The sequence below is a fragment of the Ambystoma mexicanum genome, chromosome 12 (genome assembly GCF_040938575.1).
Source record: "Ambystoma mexicanum isolate Mex_15411 chromosome 12, UKY_AmexF1_1, whole genome shotgun sequence".
Lineage (NCBI taxonomy): Eukaryota > Metazoa > Chordata > Amphibia > Caudata > Ambystomatidae > Ambystoma > Ambystoma mexicanum.
The window spans coordinates 538921144-538944556 of NC_090936.1; the positions used below are offsets into that span (position 1 = coordinate 538921144).

Here is a 23413-nt window from a genome sequence, read left to right on the forward strand (position 1 = left end):
ACTTTGAGAAGGAAAGGAGTGTTGGTTATAGGCCTATAGTTTGCTGGTATATCTTGAGCCAGATTAACAAGGGGGGTCCTGGGAGTCCCTCTGCCAGACATTAGTCCTGGTTACGAGAGACTTACCCAGAGTCTTTAGCTCACTATCTTTCACAAAGAAGAAATATCCCAGACATATCAGTCTTTGTCCTGCCCTGGGGCAGTCCAGCACCGAAATGCTAGGCAATTCTCCTCTGAACAAGAGTACCAACAGAAACCCCAGACACGTGTTTCGATCTGGTTGGACCTCATCAGTAGGGTGGATCTGTGCCTCTCTAAGAATAGTGAGCAAGGGGTCCACGTCTGGATTCCCCTAGTAACTTAGGGTGAGACCCAAAGTTACTTAAATATGCAGATTAACAAGGGGGGTCCTGGGAGTCCCTCTGCCAGACATTAGTCCTGGTTACGAGAGATTACCCAGAGTCTTTAGCTCACTATCTTTCACAAAGAAGAAATATCCCAGACATATCAGTCTTTGTCCTGCCCTGGGGCAGTCCAGCACCAAAATGCTAGGCAATTCTCCTCTGAACAAGAGTACCAACAGAAACCCCAGACACGTGTTTCGGTCTGGTTGGACCTCATCAGTAGGGTGGATCTGTGCCTCTCTATCTTGAGCCAGGCCAGGGCGTAACCCAAGCCTGTTTCAGATCGTTAGGAACCATACTAGTTATAAGACATGAATTAATGAATTTACAAATTGACTCTACCAGCATAGTTGGGCAGGTCTTGATGATGATGGAAGATCAAGGATCGCCCGTGCATTTCGTGGCCTTAAGCTTGGAGATCACCATTGCAAGGTCCTCTGTGGTGATTGGGTCAAAGTTGAATATTGGTATAGCCTCGTCTCTAACAAAAGCTTTACACCCCCTAATGTCCACATTACCGGCAGTTAGGGCTTTTTTCATTAAGATGCCTTCACAAATCCCCTCCAATTTCAGGGATATCGCATTCTGACTTTCAAGACACCACTTATTGTCTTTGACAATTGTAGATGCCTGCGGTTAGGGTGTAGTCTCTTCCTCTTTAAGAATCTTAATCAGTTCTTTTGACTCGGAAGTTGCCTGAGAGATTCTTAAATTGTGGTTCATCTTCTTCTTCCCAGCTTCCCACTCACCTCTTATTCTCACATCCAGGTCTCCCAATCACTGTTACACCTTGTTCTCTCCCATATTATCTCTCTCTCGGTACCTCACTTTCCTCATTCTCTTCATTGTCTTGCCACCTCTTATCTGTCCCAATTTTCCTCATAACCCCCTCAGGTTGCTGATTCCAATCTCAGTTCCCACCCTCTTTACTGCATTCTTCTCACTGCTTTTACCTTCTCTCTTTTGACTTGCTTTTTTACTTTAGTTTCCATCAAATATTTCAAACCTTCTTATACCATATCTCCACTTATCTTTGAATAAACCCTCTTTCCTATCTATGCCCATCCATGTGCATATTTCTTCCCTCCCTCCCTCCCTCCATCTGTCTGCAAGCAGTAAACCAGGAACGAGGAAGACAATTTCCTGGTCTCCTTTTCAGTTTCTGTGCCTCTGGCTGCTCTGAAGCCAGACTGATGGTCGTGGAGATAACCAACAGATTCAGTGGGGAGAGTAAACTGGGAGATGGCCATGACTTTTCCCAGGAAAGGAGTGATGGAGATTGGGCGATAGTTTGCTTGACAGGTAGGATCGGTAGAAGGCTTTTTAAGGAGGGGGTGCACAAGGGAGTACTTGAGGAAAGAAGGGAATGATCCAGTGTCGAAAGAGTGATTGCAGGAATTGGCCAAGGCTGGGTGTCAGTGGTCCTTGCTGGCTCTGGAAGAGCAGGGAAGCACCTGTTTGGATGACACTTTCATAGATCAGACATGTCTAGAAACATAATTAGGTGTTGTCGGGGAGAAAGGAAGATGAGCGGAAGAGGTGGCAAGAGGAGGGCCGAGAGAAGTAGAGGGAGAGGAAGAGGAGAGAGAGGAGTTTTAGTGGTGAAGTGAGAAGCCAGAGCCATACAGAGGGCCTGGGAGGGAACAGGAGAGGAGGAGACTGCAGAAGGATTGACCAGCTCCTTGCAGATTTTAAAGAGTTCGGCCATGTTGTTAGAGGCCGAAGAGACGCTTGCTTGGATGTGGACCCTCCTTGACAGGACAGAAATTCTGTATTGCCTTTGGAGCAGGCGACAGGCCAGTTTTTCAGAGGATGGGCCTGAAGCCCTCCACTTCCTCTCAGCCATCTTGCACTTGTGTTTCAGGGCAGTGAGGTCGGAGTCATACCAAGAGTTGCACTTCGAGGCAGGCTTCAGATGAACTTTCATGACGGGGCAAGGACATCCAGAGTGTTGAAGATGGAAAGATGTAGTTTACAGAGAGCTGTGTCAGAGTTTGAGTGAGCTGCAGGCGTAGGAGGAGAAGAAAAAGTAGCGGCAGATGCATCCACTGACACACTTAATGGGCCAAATTACTGACAAGGTAGCTGGCAGTGCTGTGGTAGGCTTAGCCTGAGGGACAGTGTTTCAGGTGAGAGGAGAGCAGAAAGTGGTCAGTCCAAGAGAGAGGAGTGATGAGAGGGGGATGTCTGAGGAGATGAGAACATCCAAGGTGTGTCCGGCAGAGTGAGTCGGCCAGAGGGGTGAATGGAAAGAGCGAGAGTGTCGTAGAGATTGCAGAAGAGCCAAGAGGAGGGATTGGAAGCATCCAGGTGGATATTGAGTTCTCCGAGGAGGGGTTCAGAGGTAGAGGCAAGGAGAGAAGAGGAGAGGTCAACCCACCCTGAGAGGAAGAGGGCAACCTGGCCACGTGACCTGTAGATGGTGGCCAGTCAGAGAGATGCCAGCAGAGATGGAGAGCCTGCAGACCAGGCATTTAAAGGAGTAGGCATGTTTAGGAATGACAGAAGCAGGGACCCACTCCAGAAAGATCAGAGCTACTCCACCTCTGGGTGGATTGGCTCTGGGTTTAGAGAGGATCTTGTAGCCATCAGGGAGGAGCATGTCAAAACTCGTGACAGAGCTGATCGTGAACCATGTCTCGGTGAGAGCGAGGACATCCAGGTCAAGTTCTTCAAGGAGGTGGCAGATGTCAGAGGAGTGTTTGAAAGCAGACCGTGAGTTGAGAGTAGTGACATGGAGCAGGTTGACGCATTTGGAAGACCTCCGGGTTGGGATACAGGCTTGAGGTACACCCAGTGGAAGAGGAAGAGGGACCTGAGTGGGAAGAGGTGGTAGTAGGATCTGGCATAGTAGCCAGAGGGGAGGAGGAAGGTGGTGGCAGAGGAGCCAGAGAGTTTCTAGGAGTAGCAGGAGAACAACGTTGATAGGATGTGAGAGATGCCTATCAAAAAGGAGATTGGGCGGAGGTCCCTGGACCAAGATGATGCCATTCAGATAGACATTAATGATGGTCTTGGATAATTGGGAGGAGGCCAAGCGGGCTTCCCACTGAGTGACACCATTAATGGGAGAGGAAGAGAGAGAGACAGGACTAAATGAGGGGTCCATAGGTCTGGTGAGGGAACGACAAAGAGGCTGTCGGTGAGAGTCTGTCTGGAGGAAGTCCTAATGTAGGTACCAGCAAAAGGGAGGCCTGGGTTGGAGACTAGGATGTCCCTATTGAACTTCTTCCTTCCAGACTTAGTGAGAGGGATAGGATAGGAGACAGAGTAGCAGTTAGAGAATATGGGAGAAACGGAGAGCACCATAGGGGGGTGTGAGGATGATAGTAAGGGAAGAAATGGGAGGAAGCGAAAGAGAAAATTGAGAGACTCACAGCCCTGCGCTGCACAACACAGGATATGCAAGAGGGGGGTGTCACAGAGTAGGGGAGTACACAAGAGGAGCAGACGGGTGACGCACAACAGTACAACAGCAAACACAGTTTAGAGGGGACCTAGGGAGTGGGAGAGAGCCTAATGGAACACATTTCACAGCACAACTGTAACAACAGATGAAGGGGACCAAGAGAGTGGGGGGGGGGGGAGCCTAATGGGACACAGATCACAGTAGCAGAACAACCACAGTTGAAGGGGACCTGGAGAAGAGACACAAAAATACAAGTACGGCTAACCAATAGTGGGGAGAGGCTAGGGTTGCACTGAGACAGAGTACGTTATGTCAGACGGTTAGGTGGATGTACACGCAAAAGGCCGGAAGTTTAATAGAGAGCAGTAGTGGCTGCTCCCACTTCCCGCACTTTTCTTACTGTGTCGGTTGCTGCTGGTGGATGGCTGTGCCACATGCTTGCAGTCTGTGCTGCTATCCCTTCATTGCCAAACACCTGCGTCGCACAACACTGCAGCCTTGTCCTGCGAGGGCTTTGCCACAGACGGTACGATTGTCGATTCTTAAAGGTTTGGATGCGTGGATATAGATGCAACGTATTACGTATCGACGGGCAGTGTCTCCTGTGCACCTACGTTTCAGAACACCGCTGCCTTGTCCCATGAGGGCTTTGCTGCAGAGGGTCCAATCCTCAGTTCCTAAAGGTTTCGTTGCGTGGATATAGGTGCAATGGATTACGTATCGACGGGCAGAGTCTCCTGCGCACCTGCTTCACACTACACTGTGCCCTTGTCCTGAAAGGGATTTTCAGTAGATTGACAGTTTTTAAAATGCTTTCATTTGTTTCATTTGTAGTAATTTAAAGAGCATGACCATTGTGAAAATTCCTGCACAACAGAACACCATTTGCAAATGTACTTATAAAATAGTAGTATAGTCAACAATATAAATACTGGTCCAATTAAGAAATGTCCCGCAGAACGCAACATCAGTACGGATTTGTAAGCTACTCTCAGGTTTGCACCACAAACATAATCATCAACACCTCTTCACCTATTTAGCGACCCAAACAACTGACATGAGGATAAATAAAAGCAGGTTAGAAAAGGTGTGTTTTATCCCAAAAAAATGGTATGTTGTAATAAAGGCAGGACAAGAATCCATGAGAGTGATGGGAAAAGAACAGAGAAGAAGAAATCACCTGACCTTGACATTTTCCATCCTGGTTCATAGGCACCCACTGGCATGAGGATGCTGGAACAATCGGGAAATAGTTCAGCATCAACAAAGATCAAGTCAGTCTCCACCAATGTAAATAGTTCCAAACAGTAATGCATGGTCCAACTACATGGTCCTAAATGAGCAGCAAGGGGTAGATTGATGAGAGAAAAAATAAGACAAGACACCAACCCAAAAGGAGAAATCCAGAGGAGGAACTTCCAGCATAGCATTTCAAAGTCCAAGAAGCCAGGAACATGGCAAAAGAGGAACTACATTTGGGGAAACCAGGAGGCACAAACCATGTCACGGGAGAAGAGCAGAAAGGATAGAAAATGGCCAACAACACATATGAAAGACTTGATTGACTGGATTAACATAATTCTGATGTATAATGCATGGTCCAACTACAGGGTCCTAAATGGGCAGCAAGGGGGAGATTGATGAGAGAAAAAATAAGACAAGACACCAACCCAAAAGGAGAAATCCAGAGGAGGAACTTCCAGCATAGCATTTCAAAGTCCAAGAAGCCAGGAACATGGCAAAAGAGGAACTACATTTGGGGAAACCAGGAGGCACAAACCATGTCACGGGAGAAGAGCAGAAAGGATAGAAAATGGCCAACAACACATATGAAAGACTTGATTGACTGGATTAACATAATTCTGATGTATAATGCATGGTCCAACTACAGGGTCCTAAATGGGCAGCAAGGGGGAGATTGATGAGAGAAAAAATAAGCCAAGACACCAACCCAAAAGGAGAAATCCAGAGGAGTAACTTCCAGCATAGCATTTCAAAGTCCAAGAAGCCAGGAACATGGCAAAAAAGGAACTAGATTTGGGGAAACCAGGAGGCACAAACCATGTCACGGAGGAAGAGCAGAAAGGATAGAAAATGGCCAACAACACATATGAAAGACTTGATTGACTGGATTAACATAATTCTGATGTCTTTGTTGGTAAAGATAGCTGCCATACTTGGGAAGAGATTGGTTGCATCATGGAGTTGTAATTTTGCTCCTGATGTGGTGATGGCGAATATATGTGGCACAAAGTGTCATATTGACAGTTTTCACTGATTCTGCACTAGATGGTGCTTTAAGTCGGATTGATCATTCACCCAATAAATTGCTAATCACATACGATTCTGCTTCATATCCACTGTACTGCTGGAATTGAAAGTTTTGTTTCACTGCAGAAGGCGACCAGAGATGGGGCAAGCCGTGATCGAAGCAGCGGATCATTTAGTATCTGGCGATTCTGATGAACGATTTGCAAAGTGTCTGGGACGTTCTGACTATTGGAATAGCCAATCGAGTACTTATTTTGAGTCATCTGGGAACCACATTAGCCGTATGCTTACCGGCAACATAGAGAAGTTCCTGTAAAAGACCATCTTAAATGCTCGTGTGACTTCCAGCGGCACCAAATGTGGTTCCACTAAAATCAAGATGTGCATACTTGTTCATATGGCAAGATAAACAGACTGTACATATTGGCAGGGCAATTAAAATGGGGACATGTGAACTCTAGGGGGATGCCCAGGACCCACTGCTCTATTTCCACAATATACCCAGCTCTGCTGAGAGAACCTTAAGGTTCCATTCCTTCTGCTACCGAAGGCATCAGGGGGCAGCCAGCATGATCAGGGATTCTCTACTGCTACTCCTTGTGACCAGTAGATTTCTGGCCCTCTTCCCACCTAATGTCACTCTCTCGAATCATGAGCATTTGGTACAAGGCCAAGGGGACTGAGACTACCTGCAGTTTGTGTTGAGTAATATAAGCATGATTGTTATAGAGCTGGTACTTGCTGAAAAGCAAGCTTGGATGAAGGCTTAGAAGAGTGTGTTCTCCGTTGTCACTCAAAAGCTGGGTAATTTGCCTCACAGGATGCCTTATGAGAAGCGGGCTCCATAGGTCAGCGTTACTTCTCGAAGCTGTGAAGCGAGCGAAGGAAGGATGTTTGACTTTGTTTCTTATTTTGTTGCAGTTTATTATGGGGCATTCTAGTGGAGGCATTTTCTGAGTGAGGTAGAAGTCTTCGAGGCGATGCAGGCATTCCCGGGGTGCTAATGGAGTATGGGGGAGAGGGGGCATCAGTGCCATGTGGTTTCCTTCCTCGCTACTAGTTTGGTTAAAGGTTTATGGATGATTTTGAGACGTGAGATCAGGTATTTCTCAGATTTTGATACAAGAAGTGAATTGAGCACAGTCAAGTTTGGAGCTAATGGTGGATGATATCAGTGCCAAATGTGGCTTCTTTGGAGGAAAGAGAATTTGCGAGGTCAGGGGCAGTGGTGCTAGGTGCAAGCTTCTGATCTGGTCCTGGCATGTTTAGGGCTAGTCCAAGAGGGGCCTGCTAGATTTTCAGCCTCATCACAAGTTTGGTGGGATCTTGGCAGTAAATCCGCTGAGATACCACCAAATGAAATTACACTTACTGCAACTTGGTTCGGTGGTAATACTGCCAGACTAGAAGGGGTGGTAGGTGGTGTTAGTCCTCATTAATTGCAGTCCATAGGTCTCCATGGGGGATTTCAACAGTATTACCACTGGCGGTAATTATGCCAGCAGTAATTCCGCAGATTTGGCTGAATTTGCAAAGTAAGGCAGTGGAATTATTGCCAGCTTTTTGCTGGAGGTTTTTTGATCAACCTTACCCCCAAACTTGTATTTGGGCGGTGCGGTAATGCAGCGGTATACAGTATAACTGCAGATTTTTACCATACCGCCCAACTTGTAATGAGGCTGTCTTCAAGGCTTGCTGTGACAGTTGCCCTGTTATTGTGAGTGGGGTTGGACATGTTGCAATACAGCCGAAAAAGGGGATTTTCACCTCCAGAGAAAGGCTGGAGTTAAAAACAGCCCATTTAGTGCCCAACTCGTGATAGGACCAACCCTTAAATGCAGCTGTAATACCGTTACCACTGCATTTAAGGGCTCAGCCCAACTCGTGATGAGGCCATTAATGTTGATTGTGCTTCTTTCAGGTGTGCAGGTAAGGTGTGGCTGAGAAAGGCATGAGTATCTTAATGGGTAGGTCGAGGATGTCGTTGAACATAGCAGTAAAAAGGGATCCTTAAGGAACTAAACAAGTGATAAGGTGGGTGTCACTTAGGTTGGTCCCACTTTCAATAGCTGTGAGTGGGTACCCGACAAGAAGGCAACAGTAAGGCTACTTTTGAGAGGTTCAAGTGGAGGCCCTTTTGATAGGCCATGTTTATGGCTGAGAGCGGTCAACCATGAACTGTATCAGTATGATCTCTTTTGGGGGTGTCCCTCCAGGCCTTAAAGGGTCATCTGTGGCGTTGGCAGAAACAGATGCGAGGAGAATCTCGGGATCAGTCATGGATGTGCTTGTGGCGTAGATTCGTTGGAGCCGAGTTGTAAGTCAGGATGTGTACAATTGCATTGATGAAGATTTCAGACCTTCAGTTAGCAAATGCTTAGGATTTGTTGTTTGGAAGGTGTATAGTTGAAATCATCATTTTCTTCTTTGTAATTGCTTGATGTTGAGAGCTCTATTATGTCTGCGATGATTGTTTGATGGGAGTCATAGTGAACATATTGTAATACTTCACATTAGATCTTGTGTAGTATTTAATTCAGATTGTTTCAGCGCTGTTTGTTCCTGTTTCGTGAATGAAGTTTGTTTGTTAACCAGCTGGTTTTTCGTCACACAGATGGATGCTTTGTTAATGGTATTGATTTTAATAGTTATTTTGAAGATGGGCCGCTAGATAAGTGGAACCATGTTGTTAAGTTGAGATGTTGTGGCCAGTGAGATACTTTGTTAAAAAGAATTTCTTGAAAAAAAGGGGAAGTGTAGATTGTTTTGGGGTTATTTTTGCTACCTGGTCCAGTGGATGGTAGTGTGGGTGTGGCTTTTTCGTGGTTTATTAAATGTGATCTAGAACTGGATGATGATCGGTTTGCTCCGGGGCCGGGATTTTGAGTCGAGTGTGGTGATTTTTATATTGTTTTGGAAGATAATGTAGACCATGTGTTTATATATGTGGGTGAGGTCCTTGATCAGCTGGTGTGGACTGTAGCACTAAGTTTCCAGATGCTGAAAAACATACCAAGTTCATGCAGATAGTTTGACGATAGGTGAACATCTCTGAGTAGGAAACATGCTTTTTAATATTTTATTTGGATAGAAATTGTATCAGATTTGGAGATTGGATCTTGGTGCTGGAGGTCCTGTTGTAGAGTAGCATGGATGATGTCATGTGTTTAGGGCTAAATAACTATGCCTTCTGTTTCTCAGAACAGGTCACTATTGCTCACTTGCCAAAAGCAGATTACACTGCACACTCCAGTTTACCTAGTTAATACCTTCACTAGATCTCCTTCCCAAATGGGTGAGGGGCGTTCCCATGGACACCTGCTTTTTCTTGGTGGTCCCCCAGTGCACTCACCAACCAGGGTCATCTCATCAGTTGGCAACAGAACCTCCTCTGGAAAAGCCTCCATCACTCTTTCTTTTTCAGCACCCTGACAGCGCAACACTCCACCAACCATGCTCCAACCAGCCTCACAAACTTACCTAATTAAAATCCAGATAATTTCACCATCTTTCCCATACCAATCCAAGATGACGACCCGATTGTTTCATAGAGTGAGATATTAGCAGCTCTCCCAATCATGCTCTGCATGTAAGGGGTGTGAACAGGCATGGTATCAAGAGACACAGACACAGGTGATATAGTTAAAACACCTTTATATAAAATATTTGGATTTGGTGTAATGCCCAACTTGCCCTATCTAATTTGGGGTTCCCTCAACTGATGCGTAAAACAAAAAACTGTCTGTATTAAACTTATGCTTGCCCTCGCGCTGGTAACAAATGTTGTGCAGGGTTTCTTCTAAGAGAAAAATAGTGCCCCAAAGAAATATATCCAAGACTGGATTCAGGTGGACTTCTTGTCCGGATTGGTGCTGCCAATACACCACATAGTTCATCTTAAATATATCCTGAGAACTTCCGAGGCAAGGTTCCTGTAGCCTCAAAATAACTTAGTTCACAAAACCCTCTTAGATTCGCTTGAATTCCCACCCCCAAGCTTCTTAAGGCACACAGTTGATTTAGGCCTCTCAGGGTTCCTTTGCTCAAGCTTAGGACCCTCACGTTTCAAAAAATTACACAGTTCCTTTCTGGCCTCGCAGGGTTCCCTTCCACGTGCTTAGGCCTCTCTGGGATCCCTTCCCCAAGCTGCGGCCCCTCTGGTCTCAATAGTTCACAGCACTTTCATAAAACACAAAGTTCAACTTGTCAGGATTCACTTTTCAAAACATAGTTCCTTCTCTTTAGGTCAGAACAGTCTTTATAACACTTCAGGGATTTTGCTCCCACTTCACCCTCAGTGTAGTTCGCCCTTTTCCACGTTCTCTCAAGTGGCGCCGTACACCTCTTTTAAAATCGGGGCAGGATCAGAGACTTTCGAGAACGCAGGGCTTTACTCCTCCCCATGCGCGACCACTTCGATACACAGGTCCCCTCATCCTTATTTTCTCTAACTTGCTTTGACTACTATGGTGCCTTTAATACATGGGATTTCTTTCTCCCCATGCCTCTGGCACCCTCTGTATTTCCTCTTACATCTTTCTCCGTCTTATGCCTCTTGCTTCTTTCCTTCGGCTGTTCTGTGCCAATTGCACTCTTCTTTTCTTGCCTCTAAATTATGCTTCCTTTTCTCTCCATGCCATTTGCACACTATCACATTTCTTTTCACTCTTACCACTCAGATGCTTTCCTTTTCACCTTTTCTTTCGGTGCTGCTTGCACATTTTAAACTTTCATACTTGCTTTCATTTTCGGGATGCTTGCTTCTGCCTTTTCTTTACAACTTTCAATGCATTCTTCTGCTATGCTTTTGTGCCGCTCGCAGACTTCTGTATCCTTCTTTCTGTCGTGCCGCTCGCACTTTTTTCTTCTTTCAACGCTCCTGCTCCAGCCTCACACACGTGTACTGTGTTTCTCATCTCATAGAAATTCACTGGTTAGTGCTGCATTGTTGAGGGGGCCCTCTGCTTCAGTATCGAGGTCAGGGTTTTACCACCTGCCCCTCAACCACTCCTGGGATCTGGACACCTACCAGGGGAATGAGCATTTGCCTGGACACCGGCAACAGGATGCAGCATGCCCCAATTCGGCTCCTCGGAGACACGGCTCCTATGGCACGGAGTCAGGGTCTCTGCATACTGCTCTCCTCGGGGGTCCTCCAGCTACAGCTTTCTGTAGTTCAGCTCTCACAGTCCATTCAGCACACACAACTCGCTCTGCTTCTCTGGTGAAACCTACTTAGGATCCCCCACTCAGTCACAAAGCCTCCCTTCTGCTCTCTTAGCTGCTGATCCTTGCCCTGCTGAGTGTTTTCTGCACCTGAGCCTTGTCAAGGAGTTTCAGGTGTGAGTCATTGGCCTCCCTTGCCTGACTGACATTAGGCCAATTAATGGGACATGCCTGACCCTTAGGTTTCCTTTACTCCTTGTAAGTACAGGAGTGCATGTTTAATAGAGTGCAGGTGTCTATACTTGCTCTCAAGTGCCTGACCTCATTAAAGGGACAACCTGGTAGTGTGGTGTAGTAGGCCTCTCTATTCATCTTCCGCCTCACAGTACTATAGGTACTTTTATCATAGGTAATCTTTCTTACTCCCAGATGCCTCTTCCGGGTTTCAGTATGGGTTAGAAATGGGGAAGGGGGAACGAGACAGGACTGTTAATATCCCATAAAGGCTGAGGGATAGTGGGGTGAATGATAATCGGGAAAGGGGGGGGATAGACACATGTCTCACCCTCGGGCACCCTCTTTCCGCTCCCCAAGGTCACCCTACCCAGATTGTCCGCCCTCGCTCCTCCGCCGCAGACCACCTGAGCAAAGGGAGAGAATGCAAGGATGCCCTCAGGTTTCTCACAGAGGTCTAAATGATCTTCTGTAGGGTGAGCTGCTCTTCAGTCCTTCCTTCAACTGCAGATGAATTCATCTGAAATGTGGAGTCGAAATTCAAAATTGAGTGCATTAACTAGGGCTAATAAAAAAAACCATGAAAATCCAACCAAAAAGAGGTTGCTGGCAAAAGGTCTAGCGGAGGGTTCTGTACAGAGATGATGTGTAAACATAGAGTTTAATAGCAGACTAGGAACATCTGGGCCGCCTGCCTCCTGCCACAGCAAATCACTTGATTAGGTTTGTGTACTTCTATTCCACGCTTGGTTGTCTCTCCTCATTCTCCGCATGCCTGGTTTTATAGTCTTGTTCTGTCACTATTGTCCATTGTAACATTGAACTCTCTTGTTCTCCAGGCACATGGGTCGGGAGAAATCTTTCCCATGATTTAAGTTTGTTAATCACATATTCTGTGAGATAGGCCTACAAGCCCTCTGGATGCTCTCACCAAATAAGGAGCATTGTTAAAATCTATTTTAAAAAATCATCCAAAGTTTGGGTTTTTTAAAAAAAAAAACTCTAATTCATTGTATTCTCGACACCTGTTATCAAATCACATAACAGTAAAAACTCATCTAGGTATGGAATCTTAGCTTGACTTTGCACGCTCCAGGACTGCGAACATTTTATATGTGAAATGTCATCGTGACCTTTGCCACTTGCTGCTTTTATAGCTGATTGGGGCATTAGATCCACAACAAAATGCCTGTGGTGTAAAATATATGAAGATGAACTGCACATGTTGTGATCGCCCTCTGCACCAGGATGCTCGACACCAATGGGTTAAACTAATCCTAAATTTCCATGCAACCAGGACTAGGAGGGACGCCATTGTTTTAATGAAGTCTAATATTGCAATGCCAGTGTGTTTTGCAGTGTCTTACATTTCTACCTATTGCTATCTGTGTGAGGAGGTAATTTGAGAAGAAACAATCATTTATGGCTACTGATTTTATGTGCTAATTTGTGCAATATTGGAAAAACGACTTTTAGCCTGCATTTTAACTATGGTCAAGTGCGGTTTAATTGTGTTGATTTGCTTTCTTTCCCCCTATATTGTATGAAATTTGCTTTTGTGATGTAAACTGAAATAAAGCTGATGATGATGAACTCTCTTGTCCTCCATAGATATTGCCAACGACGGAAGACAACAGAACTTGTGAACCATGTCGCATCTTGTGGTGATCCCGAAGGTCGCCCTTGCTGACGAGCCCCTGAGGATACAAGTTTCTGGTCTTGGACCCAACCAGCTGGTTACCCTTCGGGCATCCTTGACGGATGAGAAGGGGGTACTCTTCCAATCCAAGGCTTTCTACAGGGCAGATAATGCTGGGAATGTGGACCTTGATCGTGCAGGTGCCACAGGGGGCGATTTCAATGGGGTAATCCCCATGGGCCTCCTCTGGTTCCTCAGGCCAGAGAAACGTTACCGTCAACTGGTGAAACGAGATGTAATGGGCAGTCCTTTCCATGTCAGATTTGATCTGTATGACTCATTCCATATGGAGCAGGTTCCTGATGTCAAGCCATTGGACAGCCAGACAGTGGAGAGGTGGTACGTTAAGCCTGGGGTGCAAAGGATACTGATCAAGGAAGGCAGAGTCCGGGGAGCACTCTTTCTTCCCCCAGGTGAGCACAAATTGTTGACCTGGTTTTTAACATTTTTATGCAAGGTTTAGTGCTCGTCAGAGGTGCCATAGGAGGGCATCGGAATACAAGACCCTCCTTTCATCCTTCTTCAAGTATTTAATTCCCATTTTCTTTTCTTTTTCTTTATATTAATATATCACAGTATGAGTATTTAAAGCATATAAAATTCTTTACGCCAAACACATACAGAATTCCCTCACCCTTCACCCTCCACCACAGAATAACATCTGGTTCAGGGCTCTCTGGGGCCCTGTTTTACATACACACAACACTCTCACCTCTCACTCCTTTCCACAGGAGGATGATTGGTGTATAGGAAAGTGGGAAGATTTCACTAATGGGGAGGTTCCTCTGAGAGTGAAGTATGTCCAGAGGTAGCAGTAAGGATGCCCTGCATTTATTAATTGAATCACAACATAGTAAATGATGGAAGTAGCATTTATTCATGCTTTCATCAAAGAATGACTTTACTATATTCAAGGCGAGCTGAGTGCTCCATGTTGCCCCTTCATCTCAGTTTCCCTGAATGGATGGGTGGCACTCCCCTCCCTTCTTAGTCGTGCCTCTTCCAAGTGATGTCCCTCACATTGCACATATCCGCATTTCCTGGGATGTCACTACATGATCTCCTGTGTAATGAACATTAATAGGTTAGTCCAAAACATAGTCAGCGTACCTTGACTGAGCTCTTCTTTGCTGAGTGGGCCTCTTGGGACTTTATATTCTCCGTTTTGCATCTCGTTTTCACCTCTAGAACATTTCCTTTTATTGTTCTCTTAAAATACACTTGCGGTAGGTCTCTTTTTTTCAAAAACCCGCTCTGAACTGTCTCTGGGGTCTCTACCCCAGGTTGCCGATTCTTCATTCTTTGTCTCGATCGTCTCTACAATGTTCTTTGTCCATCAGGACACATCACTCTCCAAGATATGCTGGGTTCTTCCATTGGCTCAATGCTGTTCACTCTATATTCCAAGCTTTCCCTTCATGTAATGTTCTCATTGTAGCAATGCAGAAAAATAAAAGTGTAAACCGGTTACCCCTCCCTTATGTCCACATGACTAGTTTCGATTGACATGTCCATACTGTGTTTATTTCTTAACACTGTATTTAGCCATGCACTTCTTCAATACAAATACTTTATTCAAAACCTTTTAGAAAAACCTTAAAACAGATTTTACTTAAAGATCAGAATATATACACACAGATATATTACCATGGATTTTTGTGTGGGGTTAGTATGGTACATGTTTGGGCAAATTATTTCGGAGGGAAGGTAACCCAAAGTGCATAACAATGGGAAACGGAGTCCAATTCGCAACTGAAGAAATTAAAAGGTATTTAGAGAGATTAGTCATAGAGCACAAGAGGACCATGCTTAATCACTACCCCAGGAGCTGGCAAGTGAAAACAATTAAAACACATATTTAAGGTATTCTGCCAGCAGCATGTCGGAGTGAATTGGATTGTGAAGAAGAAGCTTCCAAATGTGTTGCTGCCCACAGAAGCACTCCCAGCAGTGTGACAGGGGTGCCTCCCTTGCTCATAATGAGGAAAAGACCATATTAAATTGTCAGCCACTTGGTTTGACAGCAGATACAGGAATCAAGCGACGAATGAAAGACAAACCAGAGAAAGGGTACACAACTTGCAACAAAGAAAGGAAATTTGCGACAAATTAGCCGTATATGCATATGACCTGCAACGCAGTGATCGGATCAAAGCGAAACACCCAAAGAAAGAGAGTGACACTTTCTTGCTACAATGAGCAGTGAAAAGATGGGCACTTTCTTGTTTAGTTTTCGGGGGACTAGTTTAAATGTGCAAGGTTACATGTAATATAGAGAAACAAAAGTGTAAACCGGTTACCATTCCCTTATGTTCAAAGGACTGGTTTCGACTGACATTTCCATACTGTGTTTATTTCTTAACACTGTATTTAGCCGTGTACTTCTTCAATATAAATAGTTTATTCAAAACTTTTTAGAAAAACATAACAACGGATTCTTCAAAAGATCAGGATTCAATATAAACACACAGATATATTACCATGAGTTTTTGTGTGGGGTTAGTACGGCAAGTGACTTGATTTTTATACATACAATACTTTTCGACTGTTAATAAAAAGGTTGGGTGCTTCCTGTTCTTAATCCACAATGAAGCACTTCACATTGATATATACCAATGGTTAAGGACTCTACTAGAGCATCGAAAAAGATGTAGCATAGGCAGATTGTGGGCTCTGGAGTAGTCAACATATGTTTCGGCCCTTACGTCTTATGGCATTATCCCATTATCCGTAACGCTTTCTGACTGTTAACAAGCTTTCTTGAAGACAATGGGCCTCATTACGGCTTTGCCGGTAGCCATGCCCTTTATAAGGGCATGGCTGCCACCGAAACCGGGTCCGGGTTCCCTGAATGGGGAATTACCGGGCCATTCCGAGTTTGGACGGCCTGGTAATTCCTCCTACAGGGAACCCGGGCCCGGACCTTCCCCATTCTCATTTGAGCCCCGGAGGGCTCAATGGGAATGGGACCAGGGAGCTAACAGGCCGATCACGACTGGCCCGTTGTTAGCTCCCTGGTCATCTCGTGGGACCCGGAACTGACGCCTGGTTTTACCAGGCGTCCTTATTTTGTATTTGTATTGTTTTATTTATAAAGCGCATCCAGGCCCGGGGGCATACGGGCGCGTAAGTTTAGATCTGGTTACAGTTACATTTGAATGTGGTAGGCAAAGGTTACAATGGTTACAGATAAATACAGACATTTAGTGTTACAGATACATACATACATGTTGCAATGTTCATGTATGCAATGGGGACTGCAGATAAACTATAGTATAACATAGAATAAAATATTTACAATAGGTACAGTAGGCAGTCAGTAAGTCAAGGATCTGGGAAGTTTAGGCTGTCATTGTGTCCATGTCGTGAAGCTAACGCTTCGTGTTGCGTTTGAATAGGTTAAAGGATGGTTCTGACCTAAGGAGAGCGGGGAGTGTGTTCCATAATTTCGATGCTTGTCCAGGGAAACTAGCTCCGCCCGAGTTATGGAGTTTGAATCTCAGTATGGACATGATGTTTGCTTGAGCTGCTCCGAGTGCTCTTGATGATGTATGTGGGGTAAGTTGGTTGGTGAGGTAGGCTGGTGCAAGGTTGGCCCTGGCTTTGTGTGTAAGGGCCAAGGTTTTGAGGGATATTCTATGCTCTCCTGGGAGCCAGTGCAGATTACGTCTAGTCTCAGAAATATGCGACTTTTTAGGGATGTTGAGAGCTGCCCTGATGGCATTATTTTGAATTACTTGTAGTTTGTTGATATTTTTGTGGCTAGTGCCTAGATAGAGGGCATTACAATAGTCTACTTTGGACAAGACTAATGCTCTAGCCAGAGTAATGCAGTTGGGTGTGGAGATGAACGGCCTACATGCGGTGATCAATTTGCAGGTGTAGGCGGCTGATGATGCTACTGCATTAATTTGTTTGGAGAAGGATAAGGTGGCATCAAGGTAGATACCAAGGGTTTTTGTGTTGTTTGAGAAGTGGATAGGATTACCATCTATGGGGAAAGATTTGAACGCAGTGTTTAGATTTTTTAGTGTAGTGTGAGTACCAAGGATGAGCAACTCAGTTTTTTCGTCATTGAGACAAAGTCCATGATGTGCCATCCATGCTTGTATTACTGCGTAGATTTCATTGAGGGGTTTGCTGTCTGTTGCATAGTCACCCGAGATAGGAATGAGTATCTCTGTGTCGTCCGCATAATTAGTATACGTGACACCCAGGTAGTCATGGATATCAAAGAGGGGCTTCGTAAATACATTATAGAGCATCAGGGACACACAAGAGCCTTGCAGGACCCCACAAGGTACCGGTGAAGGTTCAGCTGAATCAGTGGGAGAGAAGACCCTCATGGTTCTGTTCGCCAAGAAGGAGCTGATCCAGGCAGTGGCTGCGTCTGAAAAGTGTGCTGCAGTTTTCAAGTGGTGACAGAGTGTTTGGTGGTTGACCAAGTCAAAAGCAGCTGACAGATCAAGCAGTAAGAGGAGTACAAGTTTACCGTTGTCTTTTAGGATTTGGATCTGAGTAGTGAGATCTATTAATGCAGTTTCTGTACCGTGTCTGGGTCGGAAGCCAGATTGCCTTAGTCCCAAGAGATTGTTCGATTCTAGATAAGCCTGTATTTGCAGGTAAGCTGCTCTATCTAGTATTTATAATAAGAAGGGTACAGTTGTTATCGGCCTATAGTTAGACGGGTTGGCTGGGTCAAGAGTTGGTTTTTTGAGTTACGGAATGACCCAAGCGTCTTTTAGGTTATCAGGCACTACTTCGGATTTGAAGGAGGCATTGATGAGGTTAGTGATAAATGGTGCCAGGTCATGTGCTGCTGCTTTGATGATTGGGGCAGGGCAAGCATCACCTTGGCAATTTGATGGTTTGAGTTTCCTAATGATGTTTTCTACTTCCCAAATAGAGAGGGGGAGAGAAACTGAATGGCTTGCAAGTTGACTTAAAGGTGGGTGACTTGTTAGGGAGTTGTTTGTAAATAGGGTCAGCAAGTAACAGGGATTTTTTCGCATTGATTTTAGCTTGAAGGCAAGCTATTTTATCTAATAGGGCCTTCTGGATGTTGCTGCACCATAGTGCATCTGTGACACATTTGTCAATAGGGGCAATAGGGGATTCTAATTCTTTTAGAATCTTGAAAAGTTCTTTTGTATTAAATTCCGCTTGCGTAATCCTTTTGTTATAGGTGTCTTTTTTAGCAAGTAAGATGGCTTCTTTGTAGCTAGAGAATGCTAGGGTTAGCTCATTCTTGTTGGTTACTGTAGGGCACTTTTTCCAATGTGCTTCTGCAGTTCTCTTAGTTTTGCGTAGTTCTCTTAGATGCGGCGTGAACCATGTATTCAAGTGACGTTGTGGTTTAGATTTCCGCAATTTTAGGGGGGGCGATGGTATTCAGTGCTTTAAAGAATTGCCTGATTGTAGATATCCACTAAGACTGTAGGGTCAGAGTCAGAGTCAATGTTGTTGAGAAGGGGGAGTAATAGCGGTAGGAGTTTATCCAGTGTAATGTCTTCCTTGTTTCTCGTGCTGGTGGCTGGAGCGATGATAGGAGCCGGGTGTTATGTGTTGGCTTTGATGGAAAAGGTTATTTTATGATGATCCGACCAGATACAAGGATCATTAGATAAAAGTTCTATAGAGCAGTTGAGATTAGTGAGCCAGTCAAGTGTTCTTCCTTTGATATGTGTAGGCTCGTGAAAAATGTGGGTGTGACCCAAGTCGGATAGTGTGTAGGATAGTGTGAGGTCCTGCGAGGGGACCTCGTAATATTGTGGAATGGGTTAACGGGCGCTGCCACCATTAGCGGTGCCCGTTAATCCATTCTGCAATGGTCGGAATGAGGCCCAATGTTTTCTTTTAACTGACTAAATCTAGGTGCATTTTTCAGGTGTTTTCATGCTAAGACACTACAAAATAGACAAAATGTTTAAAACCAATTAATATATTGAAACATGGTAAAAAAAAAAACCTAGTGCCGGTCGTTTAATATTCCTCTTATTATTTCTGACACTAACCTGAATTACGGTGCAGATGGGCATGGGCTGTTTCTCTAGACTTATTTCTTCTGTCTGAATCTCAGAATCTTTTCTTTGTTCTCTAACGAGCAAAGACATTTTATGTTGTGTTTTAAATATGATTTTACATGGTGACAAAATTCAGCATATTATTTCGCCTAAACTCGATCTTTTACTGAACTCTCATTGACATCTCTTCTGTAAATCGAAGGTGTTGAACTTTAAATGGAGTCCCGTCGTTAAGGGATTGTCTGTGAAAGAAATAGGAGTTAGTTTTAACCCATACTAACTTATTCTCATGTTTACATTTCAGGAACGAGATTTTAATTGCTCGTTCAGTAAATGCACAAAGTTTCACTGTGAGAATACTCAACCAGGCCGAATTGTATATTTTCGCTGTATTGGTTGGTTGGATCACTGGCATGATGCAGTGACTATGCTCCTTTATTTATAAATCGGCCAAGCTTACCCAACGACTTGAAGTCTAATCACAACAGGCTCCGGAGCTGATTACATGCAACGGGAAACGGCATGTACAGCGCTGTGCATATGTCATTTTACTCCTAGCTACACATTTTATATATAGTGTAATGATGACTGAAAGTCATGCATGTTGGACATTGTCATATACAAATACAGTACTTTTAGAACCGTTTTATTCTCAACTTTCAGCAAATCGTACAAGTGTTCTAAATGAGCTCAACGTGTTTCGGGACTCGGTTCCCTTCACCAGGAGCAAAACATATTTGCTCCTGAAGAAGGGAATTATTTGCTCCTGCTGAAGGGAATTGAGTTCCCGAAACACATTGAGCTCTTTTAGAACACTTGTATGATTTGTTGAAAATTGAGAATAAAACTGTTTTACTCAAAAGTACTGTATTGGTATATGACAATGTCCAACATGTATGACTTTCAGTCATCATTACACTACAACCGAGAGTAAATATCCAACACAATTTAAACTATTGACTGACCTTGTTGTCCGTATATTAGGCGTGCAGGGAATAGGAGTATCCACAAATTGAGGACTCCTTACTTCTCATGATAACAAAGATGCAAGAATAACACTTCTAAATTGAAAACATACCAGGGTAGCAAAATCACCAAGAGGACAGTTTGTCAATATTACCAGTACAGAAAGATGCCAAGGTCACAAACCCAAAGGATGAATGTGTTGTAGCCATGATAACAGAGGTAATCTTCAAGACAGTGCCATTACTTGAAAACAGTGGCACAAGGAACAGCAGACAAAATATTGCAAAACATGATTAATATCTGATCCCAAATCTGCTTTTATCTGTAGAGGTTTCTCATAAATTTTAACTTGGCAAAATGGCCTGCTCTTTTTTTTTCTTCCCTTTCTTTACTTTCGTGCTTAGTATTCTTACTGGTCTTTGTTCTTCTTCTGAACTGCTGGGTCCGTCTCCTTCTATTCCAATCTATTTTATTGTTGAACTCTTACACCTTTTTAGTGTCCTACTCTTTGGCATTTCCACACCTTTTCCTCAATGCTAGACATTCCCTGCTGTTTGCCACGTTGTTTTGTGTAGCACATCTCAAACAGTCTCTCCTCTCCCTGCGTTCTCCCAGAATTGGTTGTCCTTTCATCATCTTTTTCTACTATTAGCTCGTGCATTCCTTCCCTCCTGGCTGGTTTACATTGAATTGTATTTAATCTTGTCTCCTTTTTCGATTATCTGCCCCGGCCCCCTCTGTTAGTGGAGGGTACTTTCTTCTACACTGTGTGCTGTTGTCACTATTTCTTCCACTAGACAAAGCCTGCACTGTTAAAAAGTGTCTTGCAGTTGGCGCTCAGACACGCTACTACCAATGAGTCTCTTATCGTTGTGCAATGTTTCTCCAAATCGGCAGTAGTTCGCTCTCTCAACGCTTACAGCTAGTCATCTATTCAGTTTGGTTGGCCCTTGTTTTCTTTCACAATACAATCTGTGTCTTGGTTCATTACTTTTACTGTCAAATATTGTGTTCAATCTTTTCAATGCTTCCTCGTATTTTATTTATTTATTTTTGCATTTGTAAAGCGCCTAAGCCCTCGGGCATCAGGGCGCTGCTGCATAACAGTTACATTTATAAAACGCTAGGGGACAATAACAAGTTAGACATGAATGTCAGTGATGGGGATATCACTGTCGTCCTAGGCATGGTTTTCTTTTTCTACTGGCAAGGTTTGAAGTATCCTTTGCCCCTCTATATCACCAGTGCATTCACCAGTACTGCTATATTCATCCTTTCACTAAATGCTTGTAGGCCTGACGCTTCCTGATACACTTTGAAACTTTGCAGCCATTGCTACCATGGTAGATTATGCGTACATGGGTCTGAGAGGAATTAGGGGTTCTGTTACTTCCTGTGCCATTCAATTCGCTTTTTCTTTTTTTCTTTTATATTCTATTTAGTGAGATATTTTAGTGAGATAGTTTAGTGGAAAGCCCTTACTGTGTTGCCAAATTGTGACAGGAATGATGCCTTGCATTTAATAAATGAACCTCACCATAGTACATTGTGTAAGTAGACTAATGATTTAATCAAAAAATTACTTTATTCCATCCAAATGGGACTGGCAACCCCTTTTTTCCCCCTATTCCATCCCAATGGAGCTGGCAACCCCTTTTTTTCCCTATTCCATCCAAATGGAGCTGGCAACCCCTTTTTTCCCTTCAAGTTCATTTGCCCGAATGGGTGCACCACGTCTCTCCCTCCCTCCTAAGTCCTGTCTCTTCCATATGATGTACGTCACATGTTATGCATGCTTCCTGTGACATCACTACACCGGGAAACAGTCAATATGTCACTTTGACTGACATACTGTGCTTGACGTTGTTGCAGCCCAGCTCTACCGGCCTCTCAAAGGTCCCTTGCGAAGGCTTCAGACCTCCCCATTGCCCCTTTCCCTACGTTTATCGCACCATGAGATACAGGACTCTGTCTCGCTTATTAAACGCATGAACGAAGCCACATCTCTCATTGCCGCCTTCCTCCCCATCACACCAGAATGTACAGACCTGTCTGGCAGACAGGAACATCTCACTAGTTAAACACTGGGACAAACTGCACTATAAATAAATAGTAGTAATCCTTTGTATAGCGCCTTTTCCCATTTGTATGGCCTCAACGTGCTTATGGTGGGAACACCCATGGGGACCAAAGCCCAGGTATCTGAACATTCCCGGAAAAGGCTCAGATTGCATGTGTGCATTTGGACAAGATTAGGAATTAGGTGGGCTGGCTAGGCTCCAGTAAGCAACCCAAGTGGTCAGGAATGTGGGTGGGTGCTGAGGGAGGTCCCAACAGTGCGCTAGTGCAGGAGACTCAATATGTGACCTGCTAGACCAGGCTTGTCCAACCTTTTTGAATGTGGGGCCGAAGCATTAACTTTTTGTCACCCGGTGGGCCGGCGAGCCAAAAGTGAACACCCTCACCCAAAACAGTATTTTCAAAAGCGATGGTGTGTGACCTTTGACACAATAGCATCACAGGCATAGCCATGCAGTCCCAAAGATAGCTTTTGGTGTCAGGGGCAGTGATCAAAGGTTAGTTTCTTGCGATTTCTTCCAGTATGCATGTGTTGATATTTCTCTGAAATAGTGGGGGCGACTGAGCATAGCAAGGGAGTTATAACGATCTACGGAGGGTTTGGGGGGGCCCCCCCCAAGATTTTTTTTCCAAATATGGGGTTGCAATTGTACATTTTACAGCAGGAAGTGTGACCAACAAGTTATAAAGGGGAACATGTACATTCCATGTCACCAACAGCAGACAAGAACATTGTAGAACACAACACATTTTAATGATCAAAGTGTCCACATTGTAAGACAGCACTGTCACTGATGTAACACATTGGCATGCTGGTTATGCCCAAAATATGCCTCTGTAGCAACATGTCTATGCTGGTTGTTCCCAATTTAGGCCAGCATTGTCCTCTACAAAGCATGATTGATGCTGCCTGAGCATGTGCCGTGTGCCCAATACATATGCCAGCTTATCTCTGTAATACACATTCATTACTTCTGTGGTAATGAAAGAAGCATAATCCAATTCCAGGGGGCACCTGAGGCAGTAAAAGTCCTCTGCCACGGCACGGTTTATTGGTCGGACCCAACATTGCAGAAATAAATAAATTAATCGTGTCCACGGACCCGACAAACGATGAACAAATAAATAAACTGGGCAGGGGAGCCGATTTATGAATTTCCCGA

General features: G+C 44.4%; 1 protein-coding gene across 1 annotated transcript in view; it reads left to right on the forward strand.

Annotated features, from left to right (window-relative positions):
* The window catches only part of LOC138513756 (acyl-coenzyme A amino acid N-acyltransferase 1-like), a 115765-nt gene that overhangs the window by 21294 nt on the left and 71058 nt on the right, over positions 1–23413 (forward strand). Inside the window, exon 2 of the mRNA XM_069628845.1 lies at positions 13095–13595. Coding sequence (XP_069484946.1) covers positions 13133–13595 — 463 coding nt within the window. The 5' untranslated portion in view covers positions 13095–13132. The remainder of the gene's footprint in view (positions 1–13094; positions 13596–23413) is intronic.